General features: G+C 45.6%; 1 protein-coding gene across 3 annotated transcripts in view; it reads left to right on the forward strand.

Annotated features, from left to right (window-relative positions):
* LOC146201376 (GATOR2 complex protein MIOS-like) overlaps positions 1–12025 on the forward strand; it is a 264250-nt gene that overhangs the window by 187091 nt on the left and 65134 nt on the right. For all 3 annotated transcript variants that reach the window (XM_084595804.1, XM_084595805.1, XM_084595806.1), the window contains one exon: positions 5842–5907. In XM_084595804.1, the coding sequence (XP_084451930.1) occupies positions 5842–5907 (66 nt within the window). The remainder of the gene's footprint in view (positions 1–5841; positions 5908–12025) is intronic.

Genomic DNA, 12025 nt, shown 5'->3' on the forward strand with positions numbered 1-12025 from the left:
CAGCAATTTGCCAGTAGCCTGAAGGCATGTTGATGGCACCATGTAAACAGTCAAGCGTGTCATCAATTCGCGGAAGAGGATAAACATCTTTCTTTGTTATTTGATTAAGGTGGCGATAGTTGACACAAAATCTCGAACTTTGGTCTTTCTTTTCGACTAAAATGACAGGAGACACCCAGGAACTGCAGGAAGGCTCAATAATGTTTTGCGCCAGCATCTTGTCAATTATTTTCGGTATAATATTGATGCAATTGATCACAATGGATGTTTGGCCCAATGGTGGTCCCCGAAATCAAATATATCACTGTACGACAGCAAAAGGTCGGAGAGAACTTTGGCTTGGTCATCTGGCAGGTCTGCGGCTATCATGCCAGAAAAGATGTTCGAATGGAAAGAAGCCGATATATGCTGCTCCGACAGATGGTGAGGTGTTACAGCAGCAATTTTGCAGTCTGCCAAAGGAAACAGATCAGCGAGTGCGATGCTATGGGGTAAAATTTGGGTCGAGCGGCTGAAGTTAAGGGCGGGCAGATAGGTGCAGTTATCAGTGACAATCACGACAGGGAGTATGACGTTGCGAGAACAACATCGGTAATTGGACAAGTGGCGTCAGGAACTGTGGAGAACGGGGCCAGCGGAACATAAATAGCAGCTTCGGGCGGTAGACGAACATTTGGCGGATCAGAAGCGGGGCTTGACATTGATGTTTTTGGAGCAGAAGGGCAGGTCTAAGTGAAGAAGTCCATTTGAGCAATCACTCGGGGCAGAATGGGCTGTTAAAAAGTCGAAGCTGAGGATCACATCATGAGGGCAGCGGTCGATGACAGTGAAGAGAAGAAGGGCAGTGCGACCGGAAAAACTCGCGTGCGCAGTGCACAGCCCCACAATGGCAGTGACGCTTCCATCAGCGACACAAACGGCGGATGAAGCGGTGGATGTGACAACCTTTTTGAGACTGCAGCGAAAAGATGAGCTGAGGACTGAAGTTTGGGCACCAGTGTCAATGAGGGCAGTAACAGAGGCACCATCCACATAGATGTCTAGAAGGTTGCGGCGATGAGCGAGGGTCAGTAGAGGATTTTTGGGCCGGGTCGTCAATGCAGAGTCACCTCCAGGAGCTGCATTGGTTAGTTTTCCAGAAGAGAGCCAGAGATGTGAGGGTATGATGCACGGTGAGGTTGGGCTGAGCAGGACCGCCAGGTCTGAGGAGACGGTGAGCAGCTGGACATGCGCGGGGGTGGCGAGTTTGGGTGTGGACCACAGTCGGCGCTGCGATCAGGATTGCAAGGTTGAGGTAGCAGAACCCAACGGCTGCTGCAATGACGAGAAATGTGGCCGATACATGAGCAGTTGAAGCAGATTGGTCGGTCATCCCAGGTTCGCCATTCGGCCGGGTTGCGGTAGCGGTATCGCGTCGGAAAGAGCGTGGTAGGAGCCGCAGCAGGTACAACTGGAACGTTAGGTTGGTGCGAGGGCTGTGTGGAAGGCTGGCCAGAGTTGAAGCCCACATTTGCAAACTCTTGGAGAAAGACAGATTGGATTAAGGCTATAGTAGCATCTGCTGGCTGAGGAGCGAATGCAACGGGTGTCATAGCTTCTAGCTCTCTGTTAATAATCCTGGTCAAGTTGGAAGTATGAGATAGCTGCTGCAGTGTTGGGCTATCTTTGCACGAGGATGTAGCAGCTGAGTGTTTGGCAAGCGGTCACAGCGGTTATTAATACGACAGTGTTTTGCTTGCTCAAACTGCCTTGAATGACTGAGTCGACTGTCGGACAGTCTTTGCAAAGCAGCAGATTGAAAGCATCATCTACAATTCCCTTTATTATCTGGCCCACCTTGTCTGACTCTGACATGGTGCTGTCCACTTTTCGGCATAGGGCTGGAATGTCTTGAATATATGACAAATGTGATTCGGTCGAAGACTGGCCACAGAATGCGAGGTCTTTTTGTGCGCTGAGCTTGCATCCGATCGGCTTGCCAAATACATCTCGAAGCTTCTCCTTGCACATATTCCAGAATGTGAGATCGTTGTCATGCATCTCAAACCAGACGCATGCTATACCCGCCAGATAGATGACATTGGCGAGCATGAAGGTCGCATTCCAATGGTTGTGCTTGCTGACGCGCTCGTACATAGTGAGCCAGTCCTCTGCGTTAACGTGATCGGTGCCGCAGAAGGTGCCCTAATCACGAGGCTCCGTCATGATGACAATGGAAGCTGGTGGTGCCGCTGAAAAAGGTGTCGCATCGGATGGCACAGTGAGAGTACCAATCTGGCAGCCACTACGGAGATCCAGGTTTGGCTGTTTACGTACTCCGAGCAATCCTCCACCAAGGAAAAGTACACAGCGGTAAACGCTAGTTCACTATTATGAAGGAGCACTGAACAAGGGTAATGGGGTAAGCCTCAGTTCGCAGGTCGAGCCAACGTTTCGACAAGTGGACTTATCGAAATGAGGCGTACCCCATTGCCCTTGTTCAGTGCTCCTTCATACCGTGTAAACCATCTTCTCCCTCTCGTTCTACCTACAGTAGAATCTCGGTGATACGAACTCGGCTGATACGAAATTCGGTGTGATACGAATTCATAAAATTCCCCGGCCGAATTGCATTGCGTTCAGTGGGCAAAAAATCGAATGTTTCGAACACTTTTCTTTTCGCTACGGGTGATACGAACTTTGGTATCACGACCGGTCGAGGCCCACGCACACACGCACAGCGAGAAAAGCGTGCACAGCGGCGCAGCACTGATAGCACGGATCACGCACACGCGCGCGAAAGAAAAAAAAAATTACAGCGGGGAAAAAACCGGCTTGGCAACCCACGGCAACAGCGAAGTTGGCGAAGGAAGGCGGTGATATCTTGCCCCCCCCTCCCGCTCTCTTTCTTTCTCTCCCCTCCCCCCGCATTTTGTTTTTTTTTTAGTTGTGCGCACGGCCATGCGGCCCTCTCCACATTTCTCCGCCGCCCCGCAGGCCACGCCCCGCAGGCCACGCCCTTCCGCTTCCCGGAGTCTGCGCTGCAGCGGCAACATGTTGCTACACATTGCTTCAATTTCTCGTTTGTTGAGGCTGACACCGCGTTGATAGCGCTTCGTTTTGTGATCATCTCGGCAATGCGAAAAGGTACATCATACTGCAATGTCACGGAAGAGAAAGGCGCTGACCTTTAAAGACAAATTGGAAATTTTAAATAAGGTGGACAAAGAGCCCAAGAAAAGGCGCACTGACATGGCCAAGGAGCTAGGCCTGCCGCTGTCAACGTTGTCAACGATCGTTGGTCAGCGCGACCAAATTATGCGGAATATGCAGCACTTCGCGATGAATTCTAAAGAAGCCAAAACTGCCCACCATGTGAAGTTGGAAGAGGTTCTTTAACGTGGTTCAGAGAGGTTACGGCGGCCGGCGTCAACATCCGACGGAAAAGTGCTTCGTGAAGGCAGCGGACATCGCACTCACACTTGGAATTGGTGACTTTCAGGCCTCCGGTGGATGGATTCACCGGTTCAAGGTGCGTCATAATCTAAGACCGCAAGATGTCTTGCCACAACAGAAAAATAGTTTTGCTGCTGGACCAGTGCACCGCCCATCCAAAACAAATGACACTATAGAGTGTTAAGGTGGTGTTCCTGCCCCCGAACGCAACAAGTCATTTGCAACCACTGGATGCTGGGATTATAAGGAATGTTAAGCACCATTTTAAAGCTTTGTTGGTGCGCTGCCTCCTCGCGAAGATTGAAAGGAAGGACGCGAATCTCCAGATCACTCTTCTGGACGCTGTGCATTTTCTTGCAATTGCTTGGGATCGCGTCGTTCCTACAACCATCGCCATTTGTTTCGCGAAGTGTGGGGTTTTCGAATCCGCTGTGGCTACTGCCTCGCAAGTGCCAGACCCGATTCCCATCGATGTCTGGAATCAACTTGACGTCAACTGTTGCGTCGACGATTTCGTCACTGCGGACGACGACCTCGCCACCTGTGGTCTCCGCACGGTTGAAGATATTGCGGAGGAAGCGTCATCACAGCCTGGCATTCCATGCAGTGACGAAGATGACGACGACCAAAGCGTTGGTGACCCACCGCCGACGGCAGCAGAAACGATGCACGCCATCGATGTTCTGCGGCGCGCCGTGACCTCCGAGTCTGTACGGGAGAAGACAGCGGCCCAATTTTTCAGTTTTCAAAACTCTCTTTTATCAGATCTCGCGGAAAAGAAGGTGCAGAAGGATATACGCGATTTCTTTCAATGAAAACAAATATTTCGCACCTGTTGGAAGGCTTGAAAACAAATTTTGCTCGTTTTTTGGTGATACGAAATTTCGAGTGATACGAAAATTTTCGTCTCCCTTTGAATTTCGTATCACCGAGATTCTACTGTAGTTCACTATTAGATGCACACACCACCAGAACGAACCCAGCTTAGCTTGAGCATCGTCTTCTTCACCACATCACACCAGCACGTCGTCTCGATACTGCACACAGTAACAATATTATGCCAAAAAACATATTAAATCGAATCAATGAGATTTCACTACGCATATGACAGCATTAAAAACTTAGATTTCTTCAAGTCGCTCTTCTGCACAACGCATCCCGAGATGCACAGGATTTGTCCGTCGCTGTTGTCAGCAAATCAACACTGCTGTTAAGTCTGCGCCTGCTTATCCTTGACAGGGAAATGTAAGCCTTCACCATACCACTCCGCTTGCTTTCTGTGCAAATTTTTTTTTGTGGAAAACACCAACGTGGTGACACTCCCATGTGCATGGGACAGCGACTCATTAAAAACATAGAACATTGGAGCATTGCTGCGAGTGGGATATAGCTGGAATTAATGGCTTCACGGTTTTTGCCGTAAATGTATGGCGGTGGTTATCTGTCCCGAAAGGTCTTTGCTGTACCGGTACAGTTTCAATCCTCCGTTTGAAATTTCACACCCTATTGACGATACATGCTCACTGCGAGGTGCTGCCAAATCCTAGGACTGAAATTTATTGCGCTGCCTTCTTGCGAAGATAAACAGAAGTGATTCCTAGCTGCAGCATGTTGCCCAGTCTGCGACCCTTTTGTGGTTTCGGTTTCGCCACGAGATCGCAATGGAGATGAGAAACTTGTGTCTTTATGGGCGCTTCTGTGCAGGGGATAAACAGAACTGATTCCTAGCTGCAGCTTGCGGCAACGCCCTTGCATGGCTTCGGCTCAACACCCCCTTCCCCCCCCCCCCCCCCCTCCGTAATCGCAATGGAGGCGCACAAACTTGATTTTTTTCTATATGGCCACTCCCTTGCAGGGGCCACAGAAGCTGATTTTCTTCTTTTTTGGGGGCTCCTGTTAGCTTGTTTATCATCGACGCTCACGAGGTATTTCTGCTCTCCCTATTTAGTGCGTTTCCCAAGGTTCCCGAGTTTGGAGTGTCGAGCAACGTTGACTCGAAAATACGGTTTCCAATACTTTTCTGCAACTTTTCCTTGACTTTACTCATATTGAACTTTGCGCATTAAAATAATTTAGGAATGTTTTTACCCTCAAAGGGTTAAACTGGAGAGTTGCCATGCATGACGGTTTAGCAAATTTCACAGGAGGCAGCAGCCACTTTTCTACTCAGAAGAAACTTTCCCTTCAGTTCAGCCACATGTGAATTTTTTCTATTTTGAGGCAAGCAGGTTCTGCTGCGTTTTAAAGGCTTGTGGACCAAGCCACACTGGCAAGATGAGCAAGTTGGTGGCCTGTCCGAGAACATAGATGCATTGGAGGGGATCGCATGTTGCATTCTGTATTGGGCAGTGGACAGCCAAGTGCTGACTTGTCTGCGGCTAGTTTGCAGTGCCTTGTTGATTGCAGCGTGACTGCAACATGGCCATCGAAGACAGAGTGGCCTTTGCCTGTCTCCACCTCTCGGACGCAAAGGTGAGTGTTGGGCAGGTGATCATCACCATGTAGAGCATGTGTGCATCAGCACAGGCAGTAATTCGAGTAAAATTTGTCGGGCTAGTTGGTTCATAGTTCAATGCAATAAAAAGCTGCGCTAATAAGACACGGACAAAGGAAAAGGCAGGACGCACACAAACGCGTTTGTGTGTGTCCTGCCGTTCCTTCGTTCGTGTCTTATTAGCGCAGCTTTTTATTGCAGTAATTCCACTTGAGGCACAACACAATGCATTCAGTCTAATAGGATGTGGTGCGTGAATATTGAAATTTTTGAATATGAATCAAATACAAATATGGAAAAAATGCTTTTGAATATCGAATATCTAGTAGGGGAAAAAATGGAAAATTAAAAAATAGCAAACACTGTTCACCTTGTTTATTTCAGAATTCACACAGTATTTGCAAAATAAAATTGAACTAAGATTGCATGCAACTGAAAAATTTGAGCTGAAAAATTGAGTATAAATTTCATGAAGGATTCCATATGGCAATTTTTTGTGTGCAGGAAGAACCTGCTTGAAACCAGCTAGAGCTGTCATATTCCTGCTGAAAACTCTCATCAATTCGGCCTATAAGAGACCAAACAAATTTCCCAATTAATCGAAAGCTCGAATTATTGGACTTGAAAAAACTGCCAAGAGCCATTGGCATCACAGTAATTTTATCTGATGAATATCTTGTCTGCATTTGACATCAAACTAAAGTGCGAACAATGTTTCTTCCTGGTTTCATTAAGTGCTTCACGTTTCGCACCTGTTGGGAAAGCCCTCTTCACAAACTGACCCCCTTGTATGCTTCGCTGCACAGTCAGGCATTGCGATGAAGTGCAGTAAATTGAAATATTTTCCATGTATTTGGTAATGTTTTAATATTCAGAAATCTCTAATATCAATCATTTGAATACCAATCGAATAACAAGCATATTTGATTCGTACTCGAAATTCGGAATTTATTTATTTATTTATTTTACCCTCAAGTCCAGAGGCATTACAGAGGGAGTGGAGATTACAAAACATAATAACAGCAAAAAAAAAAAAAAAAGAAAATAATGCAGACAAATCAGTCAACTACATATACAATGTTAGCTATGGCAGTACAGAAATGAACAATGTCTTCAGTGCTGTCGATCGGTGCGTGGAGGTACGAGGCATGAAAGACTCGCAGCTTGTTTTAGTACTGAACAGAGAGATCCCAACCTTGTGAGCATGTATGTATGAAGGCGGGGGAATGAGTGCGGTACGAACCTGGGTGCAGGTATGAAATATTTTATCAAAAGAATAAATGCACGACGAGAAGCCAATGAAGGGATGTTTAAAATGTGCTTCATTGCTGATATACTACTAGTACGATGATATAGTGGTGCAGGTTGAAGCAAACGAACTGAACCATTTCAAGGGTTAGGTTAGCACAACACGGGTCCCAGATGGACGCAGGATATTCTAATGTACAAGAGGAGTTTAAGAGAGCAAGGGGCAGAAGAAAAATTATGACGGAGATAACCGAGCATGCAATTAGCATTGTTAATTCTCATGTTAATGTGAAGTGACCAAGTGAGACCTGAAGAGATTTCAATGCCTAGATAACGGTAGGAAGTGACGGATTCGAGAACTGTGTTATTTAAAAAGTAGAGCGTAAGAAATGATGAAATTCTGGAGACGTGTAAGAATTTAGATTTAGAGGTATTAAGATCCATTTTCCACAAATTGCACCAGTTACAGGTAGCGTCAATATCAAGTTGCAAGGCTTTAGAATCGTCGGAACTGTCATTTTACGAAAGACAACACAGTCATCAGCAAACAAAGGAATGTTAGAGAATACACAGTTAGGTAGGTCATTATTATAAATGAGGAATAAATAAAGGAACTAAGACGGAGCCCTGCGGCACACCAGAGCCAACGAAACTTAAGGAGGAGTTACGACTGTTGACAGACACAAACTGGGAATAGTTTAAAAGGAAGTGTTCTATCCAACATAGAAGGTTAGGCTTAATATTTAGTTGTGATAGTTTAAAGAGGAGGAGTCTGTGAGAAACTTTTTCAAATGCTTTTTGAAGTCGAGGAATATGCAATCGGATTGTGAATTCCGATCAATGATAATGTGAATATTTTGAGAGAATAATAACAGTTGTGTTTCACATGAGAGAGACTTTCGGAAAACATGAGTTGGTGAAGAACGAGTTAGTTTCAAGAAAGTTGACTATATTTCACTAAAGGATGTGTTCAAGTAGTTTGCATGGTACACTTGTTAATGATATCAGACGGTAATTGAGAGGGGAATTTCGGTACCTGATTTGTGGACAGGGACTACTTTCCCGATCTTCCAGTCAGTAGGAAGAGCGCCAGTGTTGATAGACTGCTGAAAATTTTTGCACAGCATGAGTGATGTGGAGGTGCGGGTGCTTTTTAAAAATTGGGTAATAATTAGGTCGGTACTGGGGCTAGATGAACTTTATTTGCGTCAATTAAATTCACGATACCAGTAGGATCAATGCAGACCTGATCCATCATCGGGTGCACGTATGACTTGGCGAGTGTTTTAATAAAACAGATATTCACACACCTGTAGTATTTACTGCTTAATCCCTAGTTGTTGCATGATTTCCACTCTGCTGTAAAACGCCTTGTGCAGCCATCTGTTGCACTGCTAGTCAAGCTTGCGGCATGTGCGACTCAACTCCTCCTTTTGTCTTGATTTCTATTGTTTTTGACAAATATTATTTCCCATGGCTGTTTATGTCACATTCAGTAATGAATAGGGCATGTCTGGAGTATGTATAATTTTGTCTTGTTTCCCTGGGAGAGCAGTCTTTGTAAAAGCAATTAATGCATAGACAGTCGTGTCAAAGATGATATTTGCAATATCATATAGTGAAAAAGATAACAGTGTGAAAGTAAAGCACCCAGGTCATAAGGGGAAAAAAAAACACTCATAGGAGTTCGTTTCTTGGTTGCTCTAGAAAACTGAATAAAGGAGGAAAAAGATCAGTCCATATAGACACGTGACCAGGCCGGCTGAAACCTGAATTGCATGATTCATTGTTGCTGGCACAAGGCAATGACCTCTGTCATTATGCCGAGAAAGGGCACATAGTTCTTTCAGTTTGCCGTCATCCCACACTGACAGTGACTGTTTTAGCATAATTTTGGATGCGGATTAGTTTGTCTGAAACATTGAAGAAGAGGCAGTGAAGAATTCTTTGCTGTTTATTGTGCTTATTGCATCAGGGCGTAAAGCTATCATGCAATAAAAAAGACGAGGGGTAAATGAAAAGAGAAAAATGCCCATGCACGGTAAAAAACTCCACGTGATCAAAGGTATCCAGAGCCCTGCACTTCTCATAGCCCGAGTCACCTTGATATGATGAATACCGTGAACTAAACTAAACTGAAAGACTGTTAGCTGATATGATGAATTTGAGGAGTCGGCAGTGGTTCAGTGCCTGTGTCCAAGCAGTACAGTCAAACGCACTTATAATAATACCGGTTTTAACAATATATTGGTTATAACAATGGGCAGCTGCTGCACCATAAGATTTGCCATGTGTTCTATGGTGAAATAAACCGCCTATTACAATGCTGTTTTATTACATTATCAGTTATAACAATCAAATATGGTCACTGAAAGTCAACAAAAACACGGAAACGCAGCAACCACAGAAGCGCATGTGTACACGGAGACGCAGCAGACAAACAATAAAAAAGTGAAAATCGTGACAGAGCGTGTCAAGTCAATGCATTGGTCAGCTGCGCCGGGGAAGCTTGCATGCCGCGGAGACAAGGGGTAGGACGGAGCACTTCTTCACAGGAGTGGAGAAGGTGTAAGACGCTGCTAGGCACTGCCGTTCTGAGGGAGAGCTTTGAGCGCTCCTCTCCTGCTTCTGCACGGATGTGCAGAGGCATGGAGGGACATGGAATCGTCTACAAGGCAGTTAGTTACACGTATGTGCAGAGGCATGGAGGCATGGAGAGACATGGAATTGTCTACATGGCAGTTATGGGCGAGGCAGTATCGCTCGATGTTGATGCTAGGCAGGAGTAGCTTGAGCAAACACTGCCCTGCATCTGAGAAGAATACATGGACCGGGATTGTATAATGAAAATGAGACGGCTGTTTTTTCAGATGCTACTGTCGAAGAAGCACGCACGCTTCTTCACAGTTCTTCAAGCTGTTTCTCGTTGCTTGCCATGCTGCCGATCTACGCATTGTAAGTCAACCACCCCGGCGGGGCTAGTGTGAAAGATTGTAAATCAACCTTTCACACTAGCCCTGCCGGGGTGGCACAGTGGTTACGGCGCTCAACTGCTGTTCCCAAGGATGCGGGATCGAATCCCAGCCTCGGCGGCTGCTTTTCGATAGAGGCGAAAAGAAAGGCGCCCGTGTGCTTTGCGATGTCAGTGCATGTTATAAAGAACCCCAGGTGGTCGAAATTTCTGGAGTCCTCCACTACGGCGTCTCTCATAGCCTGAATTGCTTTGGGACGTTAAACCCTACAAAACAAACAAACAAACCTTTCACACTACTCGAAGTAGGCCGCTCTCACTGCCATAGGTGGCAATGGCATGTGTATTGCGATGTTTGGTAGTATCTGATGTGCTAGGGTGGGTATGTTGTCGTGTGGAATATGCGTAATTTTGTTTCTTCCTTGTGAAAACGATATAGATTCCAATTAGGTAAGGTGCCAGGCAAGGAGACACAATCCCCCCGGGGCTATTTACAAAGCTTGCTTAGGAGGAAGTATTCAGAGACATGGAATGGAGGCAGTTAGGTATCAGGGTCGATGGAGAATATCAGTAATCTGTGACTTGCTGATGACATTGCCTTGCTAAGTAACTCTGGAGATGAACTGCAAAGAATGATTGATATCCTAGACAGGAACAGCAGAAAGGTAGGCCTGAAAATCAATATGCAAAATACAGGCAGTGTTCACCAGCCTCGGGAAGGAACAGCAGTTTATAATAGGTAGCGAAGAATTGGAAGTGGTAGGCACATTTGTCTACTTAGGACAGGCAGTAACCGCAGATCTGGACCATGAAAAGGAAATAACTGTGAGAATAAGATTGGGATGGAGCACATTTGGCAAGTACTCGTGGATTATGACTAGATTACTGGTATCGCCCAAGAGGAAAGTATACAACAGTTGCATCTTAAGCAGCAATGGGGGCTAGTTGGTTTACCATTTCAAGAATTTTCGCGCTACGGTATACACAGATACACAAGAAAGCAGGAACCACGTACACAGGACAAGCGCGCTGTGTACGTGGTTCCTGCTTTCTTGTGTATCTGTGTATATTGTAGCGCGAAAATTCTTGAAATGAGAAGTTGCATCTTACCTGTACTGACCTATGGGGCTGAAGCGTGGAGGCTAACAAAAAGTTCTACCTAAGTTGAGGACAACACAGAGTGCTATGGAAAGAAAAATGGCAGGCGTAAAATTAAGAGTTAATAAGCATGCAGAGTTGGTCAGAGATATAACTCGAGTTAGTGACCTTCCAGTGGAAATCAAGAAGAAATGGGCACGGGGCAGGGCATGTAGTGCGATGAGAGGACTGCCGATGGTTGTTTAAGGTAACAAATTGGATTCCAAGGAAACAAAAGCGTTGCAGGGGGCTGCCGAAAGTCCTGTGGGTGGATGAGGTTAGGAAGTCTGCACGGGTCAAATGGATGCAGCTAGCACAGGACCGGTTTAATTGGAGAAATATGGGAGAGGCAGTGGGTACAGTCCAGCTGCTGCAGCTGATGACGGTGATGATATCTGAGTCTGGGGTCAAGCATTCAATTCATTTTAACCATTGCCAAAACTGCGATGATATATATTTCTTGGAAAGCATTAAGAGTATCAGGATTGCATATCTTTATACTTGCTATTATAATTTCCAATAGATAATAAAGTTAGGCTGTTTTAGATCAAATCAACATTAGTACAACGCTAATGACTTCCCAGTCAAAAAACTAAACACAGCTTCGCTAGGCTAGGGAGCCAATTTTGGCAGCAGCAGCTTTATGTACACAGCACAGTGGTTGACATGAAAGTGCATTATGTCTGCTATTCAACATAACTACGTAACAAAAACAAGAAATGAGAAGCGTATACCAAATT

This window comes from Amblyomma maculatum, chromosome 2 (genome assembly GCF_055883805.1).
Source record: "Amblyomma maculatum isolate TAMU_Amacu chromosome 2, ASM5588380v1, whole genome shotgun sequence".
NCBI classification, from domain to species: Eukaryota; Metazoa; Arthropoda; class Arachnida; order Ixodida; family Ixodidae; genus Amblyomma; species Amblyomma maculatum.